The sequence below is a fragment of the Monodon monoceros genome, unplaced genomic scaffold (assembly GCF_005190385.1).
Source record: "Monodon monoceros isolate NGI ecotype Baffin Bay Population unplaced genomic scaffold, NGI_Narwhal_1 Super_Scaffold_3, whole genome shotgun sequence".
Lineage (NCBI taxonomy): Eukaryota > Metazoa > Chordata > Mammalia > Artiodactyla > Monodontidae > Monodon > Monodon monoceros.
Window position 1 is genome coordinate 15,134,775 of NW_021703780.1, and position 25,847 is coordinate 15,160,621.

Consider the following 25,847-nt stretch of genomic DNA (forward strand, 5'->3'; position numbering starts at 1 on the left):
TGACTGTTCTCAAACTTACGGGGTGGATCTGAGTACCCTTTTCCAGAAAAAGTAACAGCACTATTTTAAGGTAAAGTGTTTCAAGATACTTTAAATTTTTATATATATTTATAATTTACATATATAACTTCCCCTTTAGACTTCCTTTACTATTTCTTCTGGAACTAGTTGATGCATGTATTCTCTATGAAGATGAATTTTCTAAAATGATATAAAGGCAGTGATGATGGACATATTTTCCTTCATTAGACCTGAGGGCATGGATGGTATTGAACCTAGTGGTTCTGACTTGGTTGCACGTTGGAATCACTTTGAGAGCTTAAAAATACTGATGCCAGTTCAGCAAGGTTTCAGAATACAAAAACCAATTGTATTTCTGTGCACTAGCAAAGTAATATGATAATGGCATTAAGACAACAATTCTATTTACAATAATATCAAAAGGAATAAAATACTTGGGAATAAAATTTAAAAAAGAAGTACAAAGCTTATACTCTGAAAACTACAAAACATTGTTGAAAGAAATTCAAGAAGACTAAATACCCCATTTCATGGATTAGAAGACTTAATATTATTAAAAATGACAGTATTCCCCAAAACGGATCTACAGATTCAACACAATTCCTATCAAAATCCCAACCATCTTCTTTGCAGACATTGACGAGCTGATCTTAAATTCATATGGAAATTTGATGGACCTAGAATAGCCAAAACAATTTTGAAAAAGAAGCACAAAGTTGGAGAACTCACTTCCTACTTTCAAACTTACTACAGTGCTATAGTAATCAAAACTGTGTGATACCATCAAAAGGACAGACAGACGAATAGAATAGAATTGAGAGTTCAGAAGTAAATTCTCATGTTGTCAATTGATTTTCATCAAGGGTGCCAGGGCAATTCAAAGGGGACAGAATAGTTTTTCAACAAATGGTGCTTAGACAACTGGATATCCATTTGCAAAAGAATGAATTTGGACTGCTTCCTCACACCATTGACAAACGTTAACTCAAAAATGGATTATAGACCTAACTATAAGAGCTAAAGCCAAAAAAATCTTAGAAGAAAATATAGGAAATAGAAAAAATTTAATGACCTTGGGTTAGGCAAAGCATGAACAAAAGGAAAAAAATTATACTCTATCAAAACTAAATACCTTTATACTTCAGTGGATGCCATCAAGAAAGTAAAAAGATAACCTACAGAATGGGAGAAAGTATTTGCAAATCATTTCTGATAAGGGGCATATGTAGGATAAATAAAGAATTCTTAAAACTCAATAGTAAAAACACAATTAAAAATGGGCAAAGGATCTGAGTAGACATTTCGCCAAAGAAGGTGTACAGATTATCAATAAGCACATGAAAAAGTGCTCAAAATCATTAGCCATCAGAGAAATGCAAATCAAAACCACAGTGAGATATCACTTTACACACGTTAGGATAGCTAGAATAAAAAAGACAGTAACAAGTTCTGGTGAGGATCTGAAGAAGATTGGAACCCTCATTCTGCTGGTGGGAATGTAAAATGACGCAGTTGGAAGATAGCCTAGCAGTTCTTCAAAAGACAAACATAGAGTTATCGTATACCACACCCACTCCTAAGTATAGACCTAAAAGAAATGAAAACATGTATATACTATTGAAAGAAGCCAGTCACAAAGGACCACATCTTGTATGATTCAGTTTATGTGAAATATCCAGACTAGGCAAATCCATAGGGACAGAAAGTAGACTGGTCGTTGCCTAAACCTGGGGTGGGAGGATTTGGGGGGAAATGGGGAGTGACTACTAGTTGGCATGGGGTTTCTTTTGGGATTATGCAATGTTCTAAAGTCGATGTGTGATAGTTGTACAACTCTGCGATTATGTTAAAAGCCATTGAATAAAAGCAATAAAACATATATACATATATAAAATACACATATGTATATATATGTATAATATACACGTGTACATATAGCAGTACATATACATGCATGTATAACATACTGATGCCTGGTCCTTCCCTCTGAAATTTCTGAGTTGATCGGTCTGTGGTGTGGCCTGGGCATTGGACTTTTGGAAAGCTCCTCAGGTGATTCTATAAAGCACCCAATGTAGAGAGTCTTTGTTACTAGACCTTGTTCCTCAAGAGTGTATTCTGTGTGCCAGCAGCATCAGTAAGACCTGGGAGCTTATGAGGAGGGCAGAATCTCAGACCCCACCCCAGATCTACTGAATCAGAATCTGCATTTTTAATAAGATCCTTGAGTGATTCGAATGGACATTAACGTTTAAGAAGCATTTTCAGTAACGTATTTGAATAGTAAGGCTGGTGAGTGTTATCTTTGAAATTCACTACCTTCCTGTTGAAACACCCTTCTTCCTTTTACCCAGGGCTTCTTCTCCTTAAGGCTACTCTTTGGGGTTAATGTACCCTGTTCCAGTGTGTGTGTATGTGGGGGCCTTCCCCACGTACTACCAACCAATTTTCGGATACCAGCAGAGTCTGGAGATGGTGTTACATTCCAAAGGTTAAGGGTTCAGTTGTGCAAGACTCCCCCCCCCCCCCCCCCCCAACAACACACACACCTGCCCAATTCAGACACCAGTCATAAGCCCAGGTTGTTACTTGGGCTTCTGACCACTGGCTCAGATGTAGATTCCTACGACTCCCTCCACAGACTTCGGACGCCGTCTCAAGCCCAGGTTGTTAACTCTTCTGCTGACGGATTGGCTGTAAAGCAGAGGTTCCCACGATCTCCTCCTTGGATTTGATTAATTTGCTAGAGAAGCTCATAGAACTCAGAGAAACATTTTACTTCCTAGATTACTGGCTTATTATAAAAGAATATAACTCAGGAACAGCCAGATGGAAGAGATACATAGGGCAAAGTATGGGAAAGGGCACGGAGCTTCCAAGCCCTACCCAGCTCACCACTCTCCCCAAATCTCCACGTATTTACCAACCAGGAAGCTTTCTGAACCCCATCATTTTGGGTTTTTATGGAGGCTTCATTACATAGGCACAACTGATTAAATCATTGACCATTGGTGATCAATTAAACTTCCAGCCCTTTTTCCCTTCCTGGAAGTTGAGGGTTGAGACTTGAAAGTTCTAATCCTTTAATCATAGCATTGGTTCCCCTGGCAACCAGCCCCCCATCCTTAGGTGACCTGGGGGCATTCCAAAAGTCATTTCATTAATCTCCAAAATATACAAACAGCTCATGAAGCTCAATATCAAACAAACAAACAACCCAATCAAAAAATGGGCGGAAGACCTAAATAGACATTTCTCCCAAGAAGACATACAGATGGCCAAGAAACACATGAAAAGATGCTCAGCATCACTAATTATTAGAGAAATACAAATGAAAACTACAATGAGATATCATCTCACACTGGTCAGAATGGCCATCATCAAAAAAATCTACAAACGGGCTTCCCTGGTGGCACAGTGGTTGAGAGTCTGCCTGCCGATGCAGAGGACGCGGGTTCGTGCCCCGGTCCGGGAAGATCCCACATGCCACGGAGCGGCTGGGCCCGTGAGCCATGGCCACTGAGCCTGTGCGTCCGGAGCCTGTGCTCCGCAACGGGAGAGGCCACAACAGTGAGAGCCCCGCGTACCACAAAAAAATAAATAAATAAATAACAATAATAATAATAAAAAAATCTACAAACAATAAATGCTGGAGAGGGTGTGGAGAAAAGGGAAACTTCATGCATTATTGGTAGGGATGTGAATGGATACAGCCACTATGGAGAACAGTATGGAGGTTCCTTAAAAAACTAAAAATAGGGCTTCCCTGTTGGCGCAGTGGTTGGGAGTCTGCCTGCCGATGCAGGGGACGCGGGTTCGTGCCCCGGTCCAGGAAGATCCCACGTGCCGCGAAGCGGCTAGGCCCATGAGCCATGGCCACTGAGCCTGCGCGTCTGTAGCCTGTGCTTGCGGGAGAGGCCACAGCAGTGAGAGGCCCGCGTACCGCAAAAAACCCCCCTAAAAACAAAAAAAAACACTAAAAATAGAACTACCATATGACCCAGCAATCCCACTACTGGGCATATATCCAGAGAAAACCATAATTCAAGAAGACATATATACCCCAATGTTCATTGTAGCACTATTTACAATAGCCAGGACATGGAAGTGAGCTAAATGTCCATCAACAGAGGAGTGGATAAAGAAGATGTGGTACATATATACAATGGACTATTACTCGTCCATAAAAGGGAATGAAATTGGGTCGTTTGTAGAGACCTACAAATGGATGGACCTAGAGACTGTCATACAGAGTGAAGTAAGTCAGAAAGAGAAAAATATCATATATTAATGCATATCAGTTAATATCTGAAAGAATTTGTATAGTTGATCTTATTTACAAAGGAGAAAAAGAGAGACAGACTTAGAGAACAAACCTATGGATACCGGACTTCCCTGGTGGCGCAGTGGTTAAGAATCCGCCTGCCAATGGAGGGGACACGGGTTTGAGCCCTGGTCCGGGAAGATCCCACATGCCACGGAGCAACTAAGCCCTTGTGCCATAACTACTGAGCTTGTGCTCTAGAGCCCGTGTGCCGCAACTACTGAAGCCCGTGCGCCTAGAGCCCGTGCTCCACAACAAGAGAAGCCACCGCAATGAGAAGCCTGTGCACCACAACAAAGAGTAGCCCCTGCTCGCCCCAACTAGAGAAAGCCCGCACGCAGCAACAAAGACCCAACACAGCCAAAAATAAATGAATAAAATAAATAAATAATAAAATAAATTTCTATTAAAACAAACAAACAAACAAAAACGTATGGATACCAAGGGGGAAGGTGGGAGGAATGAATTGAGAGATTGGGATTGACATACATACACTGTTGATACTATGTATAAAATAGGTAACTAACAGCCTACAGTATAGCACAGGGAACTCTACTCAGTGCTCTGTGGTGACCTACATGAGAAGGAAATCCAAAAAAGAGGGGATGTATGTATACGTATAGCTGATTCACTTTGCTCTACAGTATAAACTAACACAAGATTGTAAAGCAACTATAGTCCAATTTAAAAAAATGTAAAAAAAAGTCATTTCATTAACATAACAAAAGACACAATTTTCTCTCTTACCACTTAGGAAATTCCAAGGGTTTTAGAAGCTCTGTGCTAGAAAAAGGATGAAGACCAAGTATGTTTTTCTTAATATAAATCACAATATCACAGCTGCCCTTCCCAATGGGGATCTTGTAGTTTCTAGTGTTTCTTGTCTATAGAAACATTTGTCTTATATCCTTTTCTTCGGGCCTCTGTGCTCTGCAGAGCCCAGAATGAAGTGAGAGTGAGCCATCTGGAGGAAGAGCATCCCCGGGAGAGGAAATGCAAATACCAAGAAAGGCCTTAGGACAGGAACAAGTTGGGCTTGTTGGAGAAATAGAAGGCACATGTTCCCAGAATAAGGGAGGAATGCTGTAGGAATGAGGTCGGGGCAGTAGCTTGGAATAGGAACGTGTAGGACCTTGTGAAGCATGGTAGAGAGTTTGAGGGGCAATCTAAGTGAGGTGCACATTCATTGGAGGGTTTGGGGCAGGAAAATAATATATGATTTTTATTTTAAAAATGTATAAAGAGCACTCTGGCTGCCCTATAGAGTAGAAGCCAAGAGACCCCTGAGAAAGCTCTTGCAGGGGTCTTTGAAAGAGTGATGGTGACTTGAATTGCAGTGGGTGTGGTAGGAAGTGGTTAGATTTGGGGCCTGTTTTGGTTGTGGAGTTTGAGGAAGAGAGGAATCAGGGATGGATGGTTTTTGCTTTGGCTCCGCAAGTAGGTAATTGGTTCCAGTCACTGAGATGGGAAGCCTGGGGATGTGGGGAAGCATGTGTGTTGATATGATGGGGCAAGCGGATTCCAAAGCTCTGCTAAGTCAAGTCTGAGGCTGTGATTAGACAACCAGGTGAAGATGTGTAGTAGGCATTTATTGGATATAGGGGTAAGAGAGAAAGAGGTGTCAACCCAGAAACTCCTAGGTTTCTGGGTTGTACAACAGCGTGCATGGAAATGCCATTCCTAGAGATAGAAGACACAGGACAAGGATGGGATTTGGGGGAGGGGATCATGAATTCAGCTTTGCATTTGAGTGTGAGGTCCCTATGAGCCATTCAGGGCCCAGTATGCTAAGTACCCAGTTTGATGAGCAGCTTTGGAGCACATGTGGAGAGACCTGGCCTGGAAGGGTAAATTTGGGACTCATTGATTTATTGGTTGAGATTTGGCCAGGAGAATGGAAATCACTCCTGGACTTTCAGAACAGGAAGTTTCATTCAGGTGATTGGTTATAAAGGTGATGGAGGACCGAGAAGCCAAATAGGGCAGTGAAGCACCTAGATATTAGCAACAACAGGAAGCATCACTCCCCTGGAAGCTAGGGGACAAGAGGAAGAAAAGGTATTACTAGAATAGGAGTTAGAGTATCTGGTGAGAGCTAGAACCATTGTGGGAGCTAGAGCCGTGGGGAAGGGTCCTGCCCAGGAGGAGCAGGAGATGCAGCCACTGTCGGAGGTCAGTACAGAAAGCAAAGGGGTGGAGGTGGAAATGCCCAGGCTTCTTCCCTCCTCCCACCCTCTAGTTTTTCTAGTAATGCCTCCCATTGGCCAAGTCTCCCTGGAACCTGGGAAGTACATTCTCTGCGTTACGGAGCAGAGCAGGACGTGGGGAATGGACCTGAGAACAAATAGGCAGTGGACCAAATAAATAACTAGTTATATCTAGTTCGTGAGGTGACCAAAAAGAAAGCGTGGAAAGAAAAGAGTTTTGATCCCATCCTGAAATTCCAGCATTTAAAAATTGAATAGAGGAAGTAAAAGAGATTGAGGAGGAATGGCCGGAGAGGAAGAATGAAACTCAGGGAAGTGTGGAATTCTGAAGGCAAGGGAGGAGAAAGTTCCAAGAAAGTAGGGGTGGGTTCATTGGGTCTTAGACCACCGAGAGGTCAGGAAGAAAGAACATGTGTATGGATGTAGTGACATGGAGGTGGCTGCTGACTTTAGCACCCACTTCAGTGAAACTGTAGGGGAGGGATGGGGATGGGGCTGGTGAAGGAGGTGAGGGCAGACAGCTCTTTCACACACTTGACTGAAGAGAGGAATGAAGAAGACAGTGTACAGCCAGCAATAGGAGTAAGGGACGGCTATTTTTCTTTGCTGCTTTATTACTGTTTTTCTTTAAGTAGGATATTTTTAGGCATGTTTAACTGCTGGGGAAGAACCCAATACATGGGGAAATATTCAAGACATAGGAAAGAAACTAGATGATCAATAGGGTAAATTTCCTTAAAATCAGCAGGGAATGGGAACTAGAAAACAGTGGAGTTGGCCCTGGAAGGTGGTATCGGCTCATATGTGTCCAAGGAGAAGAGAAGAGAGGAATGCCGCAGGTGGGGTGGGTTTCTGTTTCAGTGATTGGAACAGAAGGAGTTTTTGCCACAAAGCTGGTAGGTGGTAGATTCATGCTTCCAGCTCCCACAGATGTCTGAGTGTCTACCATGTACCAGCTCCTGTGATGGGTGGTTCCAGAGGATATGAAGAGGAGTAAGACAGGATCCAGACCTTGAAGGTGTCTGGGCTACTGGAGAGATATGCAAGTTCACAGTCTCCTGCCATGTAGGATGATAATCGCTGCATGATTTCCATGTACAACATGCTTCAATTGTTAACATCTAGTGTTACCTAAGGTGTTGATGGGAATGTTGGCAAGTAGGGAGGAAAATCCGAGTCTTCTGGAGAATTGGAGGAGAGGAGGCGGTTGTATAGTTTACAAAATTCTCTTTGGAGGGCTTGATATTCTAATACATCCTCAAGGGAAAATGCCAAACTACCAGCCCCACTGCCGTTGAGAATGACACTGTTCTCCTCCTTTTGATGGATTCGTAGGGATTCCTTCTGAAGGGGAAAATAACTTGAACCCCAATATTGAGATAGGCTAAAATAAAAATAATTTTAAACTCACTTAAACTGATAAAACTTAATACAAGGGATAAGCACCTTAAACTTCTATCTCAAACAACAAGAACATCAGAATAAATGCATAAGCTAAATATTAACTAAAATTATAGACCAATAAAATTTAAGTTAACAGTAATGTGATGGGCGATGTTTAGTTTCCACTAAACGACTTTTAACAGTTAGGCTCTGAGTTTGGTGTGTTCCAGTGAACAAATGGTAATTCAGTGATCTTGCCACTTTTCTGTGTTGGAATCACTAAAAATCTTGATTTGTACAGCTTTCACTTGGCCCAGATACTTCCATTGTTTTCTCATCAGCCTGTGACAATGAAAGCATTCCTGCTTGGCAAAACAGGACTGCCCCACCAGCACAAGTGTGAGCGTTGACATTGAGTGGAAATGGGTCTTCTCTGCTTTTATTAATACCATTAAATAAACATAAAATGGGGGGAAAAAACCTAGCCATGGAGAACTTGGGAGCTCCCAAGAATGCACCTTTGCACCCAGTTTGAAAAGTACTGTGCTAGCTGGTCATCAAGGTGCTGTGAGAGCAGACAGTCTGGGCGTTGCATCAGACTGGGGTCCAAGGCAAGGAAGGCTTTCTCGAATAAGAGAAGCTTAAGGATGAGAAATGTAAAACTAAGGTCTCTTTTTAATATTAGTTACGGTTTGTTGTTTGATTTGGGGCTTCTTTGTAGTCATCTGGTACCAGGTTTTCCTATCAGTCCTCTGATGTCCTGTGTAGTTGACAAAGGGGTATGAAGGTGATCCCCGTCACTAGGAATATCATATTTGTGAAAAGTCAAGGTTTCTGAAAGGGGTTTTGTAAGAAAAAAGTTTTAGGATCATGCTGTACCAGGAAACAACTTACTGCTTAGCTATGGGTTGTTGATTTATTTGAATTTTTTTGAACCCATTATATGTTTCCAAGCCAGGATACTTTGGGTGTGTTAAAAGGCTTTTTGAATTGGAAGAGATACCATCTTGAGTTGTACTAATAATTTAGCTCAACGGCATCCAACAAAGAAGGCATTATTCTTGGATCATGTACACACATCATAGTCTGAACTGGAGTAAACAGAATATTGGCTTCAATAAGAGATGTTATTTAGAGCACACTTGAGACATTGTGATGTAATTGTGTACCGAGGCCGAGAAGTGTTAGTCTGCATTTTATTAAATATCCATTTTAGTGTACAGCATTGTACTAGGAATGATAAAAAGCAAAACAGACACTTACTCAAGGCCTGTCTAGATTTTGACCTCAAGTACTTCCCCCTCATCACCTTCTCTCCCACCCACGGCTGAGCTAGGGATGAGAAACCCTAAGTCAATAGGTCACCAACTCAGCTTCAAGCCATGTGGGCTGCCAGTTTTTATTTGACCTCAGAACCCCAGTACCGGCACCTAGAAGTGTCCACGATCCTGGGGCTCAATTTAAACTTTCAGTTAATGGCACTCATTACCTCTCTTCTCCCAACAATGCCTGTTGTCCTCTTACCTCCCCTCCCCACCCTCTTGGGGTCACATCTCTTTTGGGGCTTTCATATCTGCGTGCCTGCCTGAAGTTCAGAGACTTCTATTCCATCGTCTTCTTCTGTACATTTGCGTTCCTCTTTCACTGTTCAGAGTATTTTCATGTGTTTATCCTCATGGAGGACTCTCCATTTCCCTGAGAGTAGGCTAGGCAGGTGGTATTGTCCCATCTTATAACTGTGAGTGCTGAAGCGAGAGAGGTTAATGACTTGCCCAAGATGCAGAGGAGGCTTTTAGAGCTCGTACTTCAATCTTGATCATTAGAATCCAGTTCCATCAACTATTCATTGTAATGCTTTTTCTTGGAAAAAGGAAAAAACCTTTAAGAAAGCTATAATGTAGTAACAGAATGAGCAGTTGTATAGTAAATATATTGATGTGTGTGTGTGTGTGTGTGTGTGTGTGTGTGTGTATAATTCTTGTGGTGGATACATAGGAGCTTTGTCTGAATGTTGTAGCCCTTTTTGCCTTGTCCACCTAATAGATGAGAATATCTAATGAAGAATGCCCTTTGGTCAACTGGAAAATAACATCCCTGAAAAGGGCCTAGAAGAAACCCCTTTCTGGGAAGACTCCACTGTACATAATTCATAGGCTCTCAGGGTTGGAAGAGACACGTCATCTGGTTCACCAGGTGTTTGATGGTTAAATCCTTGGTTAGATCGCATCTGAATTCTTGAGGGCTGTGGAATGATTTTGAGGAACAATCATTATTATACATGACCCTTAATGACCTAAAGATGTTTCTATGTTCTATCAAACTAAATGGAATATTGGCGATTTAAAAGAAAAAATTGTTTCATTATTTTTTGGGTCATCGGAGCAGGAATAAAGACGCAGAAAGGGGAAGCTGGGATGAAGTGAGAGACTAGCATTGACATATGTACACTACCAAATGGATGGCTAGTGGGAAGCAGCTGCATAGCACAGGGAGATCAGCTCGCTGCTTTGTGATGACCTAAAGGGATGGGATAAGGAGGTTGGGAGGGAGGGGTTATGGGGATATATGTATACATATAGCTGATTCCCTTTGTTGTACAGCAGAAATTAACACAACATTGTAAAGCATTTATACTCCAATAAAGATGTGAAAAAAAAAGATTTTTGAAAAGTTCAATTTTTGAAACATTTCCCTTAGAATTTGTTAGCTGTTATGAAAATTGCATAGTTAGACATTTGTTTAATCCTGTTGTTTAATGGAATGTGATTTTTTTTTTTAATGTGACTAAATGACGGTAGTTTTCTTTTTTCTCTTTCTGTGTTTCTCTGTATTTACAAGCTAGGTGCCATTTCTCCCAGAATTGTTAACCATTGTACGTAGGTTTAATTTGTGTAACGTGCACAGGGGTTCATGTGAATGCTTATGGTTCTTTTGTGCTTTAGCCAGAGGTACTAAAGAAGAGAGGGAGGGTTTGAGATTAAATTTTTGTGAAAGCTAATAGAAGACATATAATGAACCTAAGTTACTTGAAAATTCAGTAAGAGGCAGTAACTTGGGCTGGTTGTTTTCCCTCTTTGCCTTTGAATAGAAATGCATGCCCGTAGTGAGGGAGTGTCAAGTGCCTGTGCTGTAGCATCACTTAGCAACATACACTTACGAATCTCTATTTTGAAGCAGTGTTTCTCAGAATTGAAAAAAAAAAAAAAAGTTATATACTTAGACACTGTAGTCAGTGTATACACCTCTAACTTCTGTCCTAAAAGCACAGGTCAGATAATATTGCGGTCAGGAGAGTCTTTGTGGGAAGCTTCAAAATTTACTGGGTTTATGTATCCTGGTTGCAGTGTATCTAAGAGCATTACATTAGCAAATAGAACATACATTATAAACTCTTGGGAAAACTTAGATTTCAGCTTTACAAGTTTGCAGTATAAGTTGAGATGATTTTTTTTGCCTATAAAGACTCACATAGCCTCTTTAGTTCCTATTTAACTCTAAGCCTTTTCTATAGATGCAGATAAATAGTTCTACAGAGAGGATTGAATAGAGGTGTGTGTGATGTTCTCTTATGAATATCTGCTCTGTTTATGGAGCTTCTCTACCACAAGTGGTTTAACGGGTTTCCTGAAGGGAGTGGAGAAAGAATAATCTTAGAAGGCTAAAGGATTAACATTTCTCTGCAAAGTTTTTAGAAGTCTGAGACCAGGTGAAATGCAGTAGAAATATGACTAAATATTCTGCATTTTGCACACTTCCGAAGGGCTTCCATGTACAAAATTTTAGCTTTGTGTTTGTGCGTATGAGTGTTTTAAACCCTGTGAAGTAGCCGTAACAGGTATTATTGTCCCCATTTTAAAAATTAAGGGAGGCAAGTCGGGGTCATGGTTTAGGTAATGTTCCCATTGTCACCTGATAGAGTGGCACTGAGGCTAGAGCCCAGATTTTGGGATTTGACGCTCATTATACTGTTCACTTTGTTTTTCTCAGATATCTTCCCTTTGAGCCTAGAGACCATACATTTTCACTCTTTCTACATCAGTTTCAAGTGGCAGCGGGAGAGATCAAGGCAGGAACGCTGGAATCTGTGTGGCAGTTGGAAGGCCGAGAGGTCCTCAGGAGCAGAGCTGGGTGGGCAGGGCTTCACATCATTTACTCATTTATTTGTCCCTTAGTGTGACACTATTTTTCTTAGCCACTTTTGCAGTTCCTCTCGAGTTTTGCCTGTACGTTGAAGTTCTTCCCCACATTTCCTTGCTACTGCTTTCTTATTCTTCCTCGTACTGGAGACCTTGTCTGGCGTAGTAACTCCTAGAGCAAGTGATTGTTCACTCTTCTCTTGAGCAAAAAAGTGAAAGTTAAAATATTATATCTATACGTGGTCAATTGTAGGGGAAGAGTGACTTAAGAGGACTCTGTTCTCAGATATTGGTTATTCTCCAATTCATACTAAATCATCTTTTATTCCCCAATTCATACTAAATCTTAAGCATTTTCCCATGTCTTTAAACATCATTTGAAAATACTTTTCTCGATTCTTCAGCGTTCTGTTGCATGACTTTAGTATAATCTATTGATGCCTTTTTCTTTTTTGGATATTTAGGATATTTTCTAGTTTTTTCTGTGATAAAAAACTGACTCCTTGGAAAAGGGAATTTTTAAGTATTTACCGAGTTAAAAATATGGTTTAAATGGTTTGCCTTAGTCATTAATTCATTACTACACTGTAACAGTAACTTCAATCAGATAAATGCATGATTGTTTTTCTGAAATAATACAATTGTGATAGTTTTATTTTCAGACAGGGAAAATGCATAAAGATGGTCAATGGAAGGAAAAGATTTCACAATTATGTCATTAGGATTTATTTACTAGTTAAGCTTTTATAAAAGGTGCGACAGCAGTATTTTTAATGTAGCAGGTTGATACATAAATGTATAGTGTTGTAAAAATCAGAACCAAATTATGACTAATCATTACTTTGTAAGAGTCATTAATTTATTGACGCTTATGTATTTTGGGGGGTGTCTTCCTCAAACATTTGAGCTTGATTGTTTTTCATCATGCATATAGAAAAGAGCTCACCAATTATAAGCAAATTAGTAGAAATTGAGGAGCCAGCTTTTGAATTTCTTAAGAGTTTGATCTCCCGGAACTATGCCTTTTAATTCCCTGTGGGCCTGTGGGGATGGGTTGGAAGGGAGAAGGGAGGGGTCAGAGGTCTTCATAATGTTCTCAGTTCCTTTTCAGTCTGACTCACTTCTCCACCCAGTGCCCAAGATCCACATGCAACAGGCAATGAGTAGACCAAGTTTGTCTACGGTGTTCTACTTCTTCTCTCTGGATTTCTTATTTCCTATCCAATATTTTCTCTCCCCGGGTTCTCCTCAAACTTCCTCATCATAGCATCTACCAAGGCCTATAGTTCTGGAAAGGTCTCATTCTCCCAAATTGTCTTTGACACTTCTTCTTCCAGGTGTATTTGCTATTGAGAGTATTCATAGGGGAGCCAGTGCCTTAATCTTATTTTGATTCTGTTTGGCAAGCTCAGCACGAGGGTCACAGAGTTCTACTTCCCGGGAAATTTTGAGGGAGAGGACCACTGTGTAAAAATGGAACCGGGAAGTCATGTAAGTTAAAAAAAAAAAAAAGTACAAAGAAGGCTTTTGCCATTAGTGCAAAAGAACATTTCTCCTTTTCCCAATCTATGGTGGGTAAAATGTGTGAGCATACAGGCATTGACTTGTTGCCTTGGATAAACTCAGTATTCTTAAGACGAAGTCATACATAATTAATTACCTGTCTCTGCATTCTTTCCAGAGTGATGGCTCTTAGTATTATTCACACTCATGATAACTTATGTTTCCTGAGTACAAGAGCCCTAGGTCTGCCAATTAAGGAAGAAGAGGCAGTGGCGGTTATATAACCTTGGTGCTTCTGTAATGTGGTGGGTAATTATCTGTCTTTTTTTCTTCTTAACTCCTAGTGTCTGAAACAGTACATGCAGCTGGCAATCCGAGAAGGATGTGGGTCTCCCATCACTTGCCCTGACATGGTGTGCCTAAACCACGGGACCCTACAGGAAGCTGAGGTATGGATGACTGCACTGATTTTTCCCTCTTTCCTGTTGACATGATTTCCTACGATCTTGACTCTTTATGTACTTCTCTGCCAGGGAGTCTAGAAACAAAATACAGAGGTTAACTTTTTTTTTTTTTAAAGATCATGTTTTATTTACTTATTTATTTTAATTAATTTATTTATTCATTTATTTTTGGCTGCACTGGGTCTTCATTGCTGGGCGCACACGGGCTTTCTCTAGTTGTGGAGAGCGGGGGCTACTCTTCGTTGGGGTGCGCGGGCTTCTCATTGCAGTGGCTTCTCGTGTTGCGGAGCATGGGCTCTAGGCACGTGGGCTTCAGTAGTTGTGGCACACGGGCTCATTAGTTGTGGCTCGCGGGCTCTAGAGCGCAGGCTCAGTAGTTGTGGCGCACGGGCTCAGCTGCTCCACAGCATGTGGGAGCTTCCCGGACCAGGGCTCAAACCCGTGTCCCCTGCATTGGCAGGCGGATTCTTAATCACTGTGCTACCAGGGAAGTCCCCAGAGGTTAACTTTTTAAAGGAGTACTTTATTGCTACATACCTTGGATTCTTTATAGAAACTGTTAAAGCTGTTACTTACTTTGGTTCTATTTCTAAATGCCCTCTGATTGTTGAAGAAGCTGTAGAATAGGCTAAGGTGCTAGAAATTTACCAAATGGGAGGTTTGGAGGCTGAATAGTCAGTGGCCTTATCTGAATAGTCAGATAAGGTGACAGATTAGCCACGGTTATAGATAATATAAATTATTGTGATTCTGCAAAGGTAGCCTGAGTTGAACCATTTCCAAAGAGCAGAGAAAGGCCTTTCATTCAATATTTATCAGGCATGGAAATGTCTTTTTTGAGTGAGTTCTTCTCCCACTGTATTAAGACTGTGATGTATCTCTTTCCTTTGTTTTTTCAATCCCTGATTAGTAGCTTGCCCTTAAATCTGCTTTTAACCTTGTGGCCCTGCTCACTTTAAATCTTGTCTGTGTTCATGTAGTTGCTTTCTTAGCCAGTATACCATCTAATCCTTTCAACAAACTTATAAAACTGAAGCCCAGAGTGTCTAAGTAATTTGCCCAAGAGTGCATATCTAAAAAGCAGAAGAGCTAGAATTCCAATCCAATACTTTCTGACAAATTACATGGCTTTAAGAGTAGAACTAGGTAGATAAATAGAATGCATGATAAAGGACTTGATAACTGAAAGCCCAATAGAGTGCATATATGTGTATAGAGATATAGGTGTGTGGATATGTATGTATGTGGATACGTAAACACGATACATACACACACATATGCTTTGTATACAAATATATATGCTTTACATACATATCCTTTGCTTTGTACGCAAAGCAGTCAGAAAGATGTTATAGACCATATTTAAACCAATCTGCATCTGAGCGCCCTGTGTTTAGCTTATGAAATATCGGGTAAGTGGTACAATTGAGCTTGAAGTGTTTTGGGGGGAAGAATAAAAGGAATACATAATGGTTTAGAAGTTGTTCATTTTAGGAAAATCATGAAATAAATTGAATTTTTAAAATAAAAAGGCAGTATTGAATATGTACATCCTGTGGTGAGAAATGTTTACTTTTGTGTGAGTAATGGGTAGAGGAAATTAAAATGGGGAAAAATTAGGTTATCTACCAAGAATACTATTGATCTGTGCAACTTGGAAGTGGTTTTTAAAATGAGACCCAGATCTGCAGGAGCATCTTTCTATACATAAGCCTTCCAGGGAGTATGCTTCCTTTTTTTTACTGAGTGTACAATGTGCCAGGCCCTGTTCTGGGCCAGGACAGAGAGGTGAATAAGACAGTCCCAGTGCTGTCCTCCTGGAGCTTCTGATCTAGCAGGGAGACATTATACTGATAAAGAGCCAGATAATTATAAGAGGAAAAAGTGTGAGACGGAACAGGCAGCAAGAGCCGTGTCTGCCATGGAATCTTATTTAATTCATGTATGCAAAATCTATTAAACATAAATGAAGTGACGTTTCTAAACAAGCCTTTGAAATTAATCCCAGTCTCTCTTCTAGATAAGCCTACAGGTGTCTATTTACATCTAACTAAAATTAAAGTTAGAGATTCATTCCTTTGTTTGCACTGATCACATTTTAAGTACTCAGTAGCTACATGTGGCTTGTGGCTACCAGGTTAGACAGCACAGAACAGAACATTTCCATCTTTGCAGAAAGCTCATTACATAGTGGCGTTCTAGACTTTGAATGAATGGTAACCATTCGCCATTGACACTTTGGATATCAAATGTTAGGGCTAATGTTGTACAGATGAATGAAGACAGGCCATGGTTTGTCTGAGAGATCTCTAGAACAGTCTAACTTTTCTGGTTTTCTTAGTATAGACATTCCCTGGTCATCTTCCCCTGTAGTTCTCTTCTCCTTAATCCTTACTTTTCCCTCTGTTCACGTGCTCATTCACACTTCCCTAGTGCTGATTCCTTTTACCCAGCTTTACTCGAAAAACAATTTTACTTTTAGCCTGCATTAAAAGCAAATAAACCCATAATGGCTCTTAAAAATGACAAAAGGCTATTTGAAAAACAGAACGAAAACATACTCCAAACTAAACTATGGTACTTCTTACATTCTCCAAAGTCTGTTTCCCATTAGGTAAGTAAGAGACACTCCAAGACATTAAAGGACCGTTTCTGTACTCGTAGGTCTGGCTAAGAGCCTGACTGAAGATGGGCATGAATTATAGTAATCAAATGTTCTTAATTAACTTGCCACTATTTTTTTTTTCAGAGTAAAAAAATGTGGTGGTGGTGGTGATTGTCTCTCATTTTTGAACTGAGAAATGAGTAGGTTATAATGGAGCTATTGGTGGCTTCGACAGTTTATATGGGACTATTCCTTTCAAAGCAAATACCTTATACACATGAGCTTGGGCTGTACCATCTCCCTTTCTGACTTGACCTCAAGCTTTTCTCATATACAGTTATTATTATTCTGTCATGTAGCTCTTAATCTAGATATTATTGAGTATATCACAATGGGGCTTATCGACATTGTGCTCGACTGGATTCTGTCTCTATGACTGCTTCTTCCATCATTTAAAAAAGTATTTATTTGTATAGGTAACACATAAATGTACTTTGCTTGTTAAGAATAATTCTGGTTAAGGCTGAGGTTCCCTTTGTGCTGTAGCTATTTATAGTACGATACATGGTTCTTCACCGTTCATTGTCTTACAACATGTGTGTAAGTATAAAAATTTTCATCTTCAAAGGACACCTCTGAATGCTTTCCTATGTAGGTCTAGCTCACAAAGTTGACTGTGCTTCATATGTGTGTCTCCTGCAAGCTGTAATGATCCCAAATTGGCTCAGTTGTGGCTCTGCCCCTTCACTTCTATTTATCAGGAGTAGCTTCATCAGCAAAGCATTCAATGCCCAACCCAAATACTATTTACGTAAGAAACAGCAGAAAGGGCAGCTTCCCTTCAATGTCATGGAAGCTGGCGGGAGTCAGTGACTGGAGGACTTGTGCCCTAGAGGCGCAATTACTGGGACCCCGGGGGAAAAGGAAAACCTTACTTGCGTCATCTGGTACTTTCAGCTGTTGCTCAGCGGCGTTTCGAATGCACTTGATCCAGGAATCTTGTCCAACATGGAATTATGAAAGGCAGGACACAGATGGTTGGTCCTGATAGCATTTCTTCAGGCAAGGCCTTTGCTTGAAGTTAGTAGCCCTGTTAAAAAGGTGATGACTCATTTAAGCAGTTTCCTTACTGTGTTAGGGAAGTAACATACCACCACAGGGAGAACCTGACCCATTTGTCTGGGCCATGTCAAATTTGAGTGGCGAGGGACTTCCCTGGTGGTGCAGTGGTTAAGAATCCGCCTGCCAGTGCAGGCGACACAGGTTCAATCCCTGGTCCGGCAAGATCCCACATGCCGCAGAGCAACTAAGCCTGTGCGCCACAACTACTGAGCCTGCGCTCTAGAGCCCGAGAGCTACAACTACTGAGCCCACGCACCACAACTACTGAAGCCCGCGCGCTCTAGAGCCCGAGAGCTACAACTACTGAGCCCACGCACCACAACTACTGAAGCCCGCGCGCCCTAGAGCCCATGCGCTGCAACGAAGAGTAGCTCCCACTCGCTGCAACTAGAGAAAACCCGCATGCAGCAACAAAGACCCAACGCAGCCAAAAATAAATTTAAAAGAATACATATTAAAAAAAAAGTTTTAAGTGGAGCACATACCTACCATTACACGGCCTGAGAAGTTGAACTTCTACCCCTTGCCAGCTGGCAGTGGATGGCAGGGAACAGCTTCTCACCCACCAATACTCCTTCCAGGTCCTGGGGCACTGACATGACCTGCCTTTACTGCTGGTGCCACAGCACATACCCAGAGGATGAATGGGTGCAGCTGTTCTTGTCAAGAACGGGAGCTCCAGAATTGATATAGGAAGGGATTTAGGGTGGGGCACTGTGGAAGGACTGGGATGGGGGGATGGAGGAGTGGAGTGCCAAGAAATTTGAAGTTATATTTGCAAAATAAACACAGTTTTTACTCATATCACGTGTTTGTTTACGGTGGCTTATGTAAAGGCTGCTGGAATTATAAGAGATCCAGTTGTTCCCCCCAAATCACCCTTTAGCACTGTCTCCACTTGCCATCTTTTCATTTAACTCTTTTATCCCCCCATTATCTGAGTATGAAGCTGGGGCAGAGGAAAAATGAGGATGCCTAGGCAAGTGTCCATATCGATGTGTCTGTAGTTTAAGGACCTGAATGAGAAGGGACTGAGCATGTCTATAAACAACCTTTGACTGTGTTCCCTGTTGGCTGGAGAAGAATAAAACTTTGGGGTGGCACAGGATAAAGGAATCTGCCATGCTGGAGTTAATAGATGTTTTTGAGATTCCAAGCTGAATTTTGTCTTAGAACATAGTTAAAACGTTTGAGGGCCCGCACGCAGCAGCGAGGACCCAATGCAGCCAAAAATAAATAAATAAATGATTTTTTTTAAAAAAAAGTTACAGCTATATAATTTTTTAAAAAACTGCATATAAGTGGAGAGTAATGTTTCTAAGCTTCTCCTTTAAGTAAAGGCAAATATAAGAAGAGTCAGCAGCGGTGGGGTGAACGTGTCACGTGGATGTGCACGTGGGCATACCCCTTTTACTCATTGATGGGCTGAGGGAGAGAGGCGGGGGATGATGTGGGAAGATGTACTGAGGCCTCTGCAGAACAGGTGGAAAAAGAAGAGCGAAAGCAGCCCTTTCTGAAAGATTCCTGGCCCTGGAATTCCAGGTCTCCTCCATCTTTTGCTTCCCCCAATGGGCCATACCTTCCGGCTCTCAGACAATGATGCCCTCTTGTTTTTTCAGCTAGGATTTGATAGCTAGTGTGAGCTTGGTTTATTACAGTCATATGAATGGGTGGATGGGCCAGTTTTTATTTTCTGGGTTGTGATGGGAAACATTCTTATTTTCTGTGTTAATGTGATAGGGCACTTATCCATAAGGCCAGTACTATTTCTCTTACCAGTATTTTTGCAAGTCACAGCCCTTCAAAAATTGCCAAAACCTTGACATGCTGTAATGATCAATTTCTGTGGTCAATTTCATCTCCAGATCTACTGATCTTTTGTATTCTATGTTCAGCCTGTTCCTTTAATTTTTAAGAGCAACCATAGCAGAAGTATGACTTAAAGGGTCAAACCTAAGTAAAGTCCAGCCTATTTTTTCCCTCTTCTGTCCTGGCTTTCCAGACCTTGATGGGTAGTACATACATGAAAGCCAATCCCTAGCTTTTGTGTTTTAACCATTTTATTTTTCTAACTAAAAGACAGCATATATTGTATTTATCAATATAATGAGAACACACTGTGTAGCATTAATGCTTCTCTGGCAAGCAGGCTTCCCTGTCTGCTCTTTCTTTTCCTTTGGTTTTTGTAGGGTTTGTGTCAATGTAGGTGGTGATGTCTGCTCAAATATTATGGTCATAGTTAGTAATGGTCCACAAGGGTGTGCCTTTTTGTTTCTTCTCATTTGTGGATTTTAGCTATATCCAATTAACTGTTATATATAATAGTTCCAGCACCCCACATACACGTATATTCTGAATTCCCTGCCTATGCTCTGCTGTAGGTGGAGGGGGGTGAAAAAGTGAAGACTTTCATCAGAGTAGGAACTGGGTATTGAATAAATACCCCCAGGTTCATTTTTAACAACAGCAACAAAAAAGACAGTGATTGCAGGTAATTAGTAGCCTTTTGTTGTTATTATTCTGATATTATTGTTTTTATTCTATTAAAATGAAACTGAATTTGCCTTCTCTTTGAATGAAAATTTTTTTTCTTTTTGGAAAGTTTCAATAGTGATGAGAAGAAAACGTGGTCTTTGGATAGGAGGAGAGGAAAATTTTTGTTTAACAGGTAGGTTAGTACAAATTTCAAAGGACAAATAACGAAAAATCACTTTAAATCAAGTTCAGGATATTATAGTAGTTGATTTGGGGGGGGAGTTCTCTCAATAGATGAGAAAATACTTAGAAATTTCTGTTTCTAAGAAATATGAGTCTGGTTAGTAATGGATTAGAACTCACTGAATAAAATAAGCCATGTTAGTCTATATCGACCTAAATAAATAAATGAATAAACAAATACATGAGGGATAAGGGACAACTCTTACTTATAATAGAATTCTAATTGATAAATGCAGAAATGAATGATGGAAATAGAAAATCATTATTAAGCAAGTAACACAGTGATAATTATTATAGGCAAGAATTATTGATAGATACAAAAATAAGTGGGAAAACGTATGATGAAAAACAGTGTATTTGCAGAATCTCAAAATATCTCACTACAGGATACTTGCTGGTTACAAAGGGTAGAGAAATCTGGCAGATATCACCTTAATCTAGTTAAAAAGTTAACATCGACAGTAATGAGACAGATTGTCCTCATGTATCTCCTGATGACGCAACATCACTTCTGTGATATTCTTGCTAAAAATGCAGAGCCTCAGCCTAATCATGAGAAGGCATCAGACAAACCCACATTGGAGAACATTGTACAAAATAAGTGACCTGGACTCTTCAAACATGTCAAGGTCATAAGAGCCAAAAACAGGCTGAGGAACTTCCATAGACTGGAGAAGGCTAAGGAGACGTGGCAACTAAATGCAAGGTGGTATCCTGAATTGGATCTTGGACTGAAAAAAAAAAAAGACATTAGTGGGACAGTTTGTGAAGTTTGAATATGGACTACAGATTAATTATTTTGTATCAATGTAAATTTTATTATTTTAATAATTAACTATGGTTATGTAAGGTGTTCCCATTAGAAGTTGGGGGAATGGCATTTAGGAACTTTATACAATTTTTTGCAACTTTTTGTAAGTCTAAAATTATTTCAAAATAAAAAGGTGTCTTGGTGTGGTTTTGAATGATTTGGAATTTGTTTGTTGGCAGGAAGAGGATAATTGAATACATAAGACACCTCATTATATATAATCTCTTTTATTATTCTCTAGGATTTTCAGTTTTGCAATCAATCTAAGTGTCCTTTTGATTTGTTTCTTTTTTCTAAGCAGTAGCCCCTTAACCTGTGGGCTGATTGAACCTTCAGTAATCATCCTAACACATTTATTTCAATTTTATAATTGTAAAGACCTCGAGCAATAATAACTTAGCTCCAAATAGTAACAGAACCAGGAATTTAATACTCTGGATCAGCTTTTTTTTTTTTTTTTTTTTAACTGGGTTCAGCTTTCTCTCATCTAAAGTCAAAGTATATAAAAATATTTCAGAAAATTACCTCTAATCTATGAAATCTAAAAAATGATAAGATCAAGGAATAGATCTTTTTCTAAACTTATATGTACATATTGCCTCCTGAGTAATTTAAGTTTCTTGAAGTCAGCTTTGGTATCTCCGTCCTCTTTTGTATCCCAAGCTTCCAGCCAATGCTTTGCCTGTAATAGACTCTCAATGAGTATATGGAAAAGAAGTCCAGGAGGTAGGGGCTGGAGAGTAGACTGGTGTGTTTTGTGTTAACTTTATTCCAAAAGGATCAAACAGTGAGTGTGATGGAACTAACTTTTTGTGTGAGTGAGAAGTGATGGAACTAACTTTTTTGATCACACATTTCAATAGAAAAATTAATATACCATATTAAGACCTAATTCCATACAAACCTTTGAGCTATAAAATAATAAATAGGAGATACAAGGTAGAGTAAGAGACAAAAAGTTAGAGACCTCTGACTTCCCTGTTGGCAGTAATGTGTCCTCGGATGAAATTTATCTTTCTAATTTAAAATTAACTTCCATCACTATCATTGTTGACTTTTTACTGCATTAATTTCTGTCCTTTTTCTCATTAGAATTTCATTTGTGTCTAAAATATCTCCTGTTTGCTTTGTCTTCCATCAACTCCGTTGGACTTAGCTGTTATATAAATTGCTTGTCATTGAAAAAAATCATAATTTTTAGGGGTTGCCTTTCAGGGGTTTGAAGAAGGTCTTCATCAGCCCAGAAACTATTTTAGGTGGTGGCAGTTAGAGTACAAACAAGACTGTCCCATAGAATCAAAGACCTCAAGTAGCTTCTTTTGGGGGGGGGGCGTGTTGTTAAAAATAGATTTCTAGAATATCACTGAGGTCTCTCAGGCCCAGATGATATCATTCCCCAAGTACCATTGGCCCAAAAGTTTATGTCGTATTAGAGTATTTGTCCTCCACCTGCAGTGAATCAGTGACTAAGTCAAGAATTATACTCTGATTCTTAATGCCTCCGATCTCTTCACGAGCCTGTACCTTCTGTCTCCAACTCTGCATTTTATTTGAGACACCTTTGTCTTTCAGGAAAGATGTCCACATAGTATTATAACAGATGAAACAAAACTGGCTTTCAGTATGAGAAAAGCCTAGCCATACTTTTAAAAAAATTATGGTAAAATACACATCATGTAAAATTAACCATGATTTTTTTTTCCAGTGATTGCTAAGGAGCTTTTATTTAAGGTGCCAGATGAAAATGCAACATTTTCCCCCAACTGGAAAAAATGTTATAACTAAATTTACATTTTAGGAGATTTTACTTGGCACATAGAAGACTGAACTTGCCCATTTTGTGGTTCTTCATACATTTTAGCTAACTTAGTTTAATTCATTTGCAAAATAAACAAGTTGAATTTTTTTGTGAGGGGGAGAATTGTTTTCATTCCCTTTTAAAATATATTTGTTAAATAACATTTTAGATGCCTCATTTTTAAGGGTTTTCTCAAAGCAGACTTCCTTCCATTAGTTGCAAGAACTTTCATCTAGATACATTTTATACCAAAAATATGTCATGTTTTACAGCTGGAATTGCCAAGGCTAAGACTGTGTCCTTTATCAACTTGCCGAATGTCTGAAAACCTAATCTAAAGTCCTTTGATTTTCTCAGTTACAAGTCTTTTAAGCAATGTCAATATATTTATATGTTGACGTCAGTGGAATTATTATTTTTAGAATGCCAGTTTAAGAGCAGTTAGCTTTTCCTGCATCTGCCTTTGAAATGCAATTTAAAAATGATTAATCTGAAATGTCATTTAGTTAGATGTGAATCACTGTTTTTTCCTAGTGGCATCTGAAATGGAAGTGGGAGTCTAGCCACAAGAAATATCTCAGGCATTTCTTTTCTACCAGGGCATGGATGGCAATGAATGATCACCAAAGACCCCATGAGGTGATTTTTGTCAGAAGAAATGATTTTTCTGTTGCTTAGAATGTACTCTTTCCTAGGTGATTAATGAAGTTCTCATTTTTCCTGAGACAGTATCTACCTGATCTTAGTCTTAGCTTATCTTAGCCTAGTCTTAGTTCTTAGATTAGAACTATAATCTTTTTTTGTTGTTAGTCACCCCAGCTACTCCCTACACTTGAATCTTCAGGCTTTGTTTAAAGAATGATGTCCAGTAGAACTATAATCTTTTAAAAATGTCTTAAGGGCTTCCCTGGTGGCGCAGTGGTTGAGAGTCCACCTGCCGATGCAGGGAACACGGGTTCGTGCCCCGGTCCGGGAAGATCCCACATGCCGCGGAGCGGCTGGGCCCGTGAGCCATGGCCGCTGAGCCTGCGTGTCCAGAGCCTGTGCTCTGCAACGGGAGAGGCCACAACAGTGAGAGGCCGCGTACCGCAAAAAAATAAATAAAAATAAAAATGTCTTAAAAGAGAAGAGGAGTATCATTTGTATACGTGCCCAGATAATTTGGGAAGTCCAAAAATTTGGTTGTCTGGTCCTGTTAGATGCTGATAAAAGAACAGGAGGTGATCACTGAGTTCTGTAACTGATGCCTTGAGCAGCGAATCCTAGCCATGGCAGAGGACTGGGGATGATTTGGGAATTGCTGCTTCTGTTACTGCATGAACAGTATAAGGAAAAAGAAGTTTGTGGACAGCTGGTATAGAGAGGATACAGTAAGCCAAACAAGAAAAAGGGATCATAAAAAGACTGGTAACTCAGGGCTCTGTGATGACTGAAATCTCACCTCTTAAATGTCTCTGCTTTCAGATTGCCTGTTTGGTATCTGTGGATCAGTTTCAGCTTTATCAGCGGTTAAAATCTGAACGAGGTATGTAAACACTCTTCTTTTTATCCTGATGGTGAATGTGGTTTTACATGTGACTTCTTAATCCTAACCTGTGTGGAAGATTAAGGCAGCTGTGAGCTGTCAGAAAAGCCACCAGGGTACTCAGAAAAAGACAAATGGTAATTGCAACATAAAATTTCAACTTTCTCAGCCACAGCCAGGAAAAAAAAAATGCAGACTGGCAGGAAACAGAACTTTCCTTATGTTGGTTGTTTTGTATTTTTAATTGGGCTCACGTGAGAGAAGTTCTGCAAAAGTTGGGTAGTTTCACAATAACAGTACGACAAAGAAAGTGACCCTCAAAATGGGTTTTACCACCAGCTTCCCTGCTCTTGAAGATCACTTCAAAACATTCATCCATCCAAACATTTTCACTGCTCATTGTAATAGTCACCGTTTGTTCTTGTTCAGTCAGAGTGATGGCTGAGTAATCATTCTAATGCTATTTCCAATGTATTGGACTAATTTTCTTTCTGACTTTAGACTTGGGGTAATTTATATAGCTTTTCTATTTGTACTGCCTTTTTATCTGTAGGAATTATTTTTTGGTGTACTTTTCCATATCTGAGAAGTAGAAGAAAATTGTTTCCTCTGGAACTCATAGGCCTCGTTGAGTATATAAAATCAACTGTAATCTAGCATGAATGTACAGTTTTCTGATTGCTACCTTTTTAATCTGGATTAATAAAGTCTAGCGGTAAGAGGGTAGGGGAAGAAATGAACATTTTTTTTTAATGTGCCAGTAAATTTGGTAAACAATTTATCTCATTTAATTTTTGCAATTACTCTGACAGATAATTCTTACATGAAAAAATAAAAAAGAGCATGTGGAGCATAAAGGGGGTAAGAATAGGAATATTCACAGGAGAATCGCAGGATGACGTTCACTACCTTTGACCAAAGTTTGGTTCAGTCTCACAGGCTTATTTTTTTTCAGCAAGCCAAAAGCAGATTCATCTCTCATGGGTATATCATTTAACTAAATTTATAAGACTGATATATGGAGTTTATTTAAAAATTCTTGGACTACATTACTTGAATTACATTTTTGCCCTATAGGAAGATGCAAAAAGGATGTTGTGGAACATAGAATCAGAACCAGAAGAGTCAAATGAATTTTAGGTTTAATGGATGAAGACATAGCCTGATACGCCATCTACACTGTCCTGTGTAGATTCTGAGCTAACTAGAGGAATTAATGATGGGGTAGTT

The 25,847-nt window shown here is 39.9% G+C and overlaps 1 protein-coding gene across 2 annotated transcripts in view; it reads left to right on the plus strand.

The window, feature by feature from the left end:
* Window positions 1-25,847, plus strand: part of RNF144B (ring finger protein 144B) — an 83,443-nt gene that overhangs the window by 29,836 nt on the left and 27,760 nt on the right. For both annotated transcript variants that reach the window (XR_003796605.1, XM_029242122.1), the window contains exons 3-4: window positions 13,919-14,023; window positions 24,557-24,617. Coding sequence is in view for 1 of the 2 variants with exons in the window: in XM_029242122.1 (XP_029097955.1) it covers window positions 13,919-14,023; window positions 24,557-24,617 (166 nt within the window). In the remaining variant the exon portion in view is untranslated. The remainder of the gene's footprint in view (window positions 1-13,918; window positions 14,024-24,556; window positions 24,618-25,847) is intronic.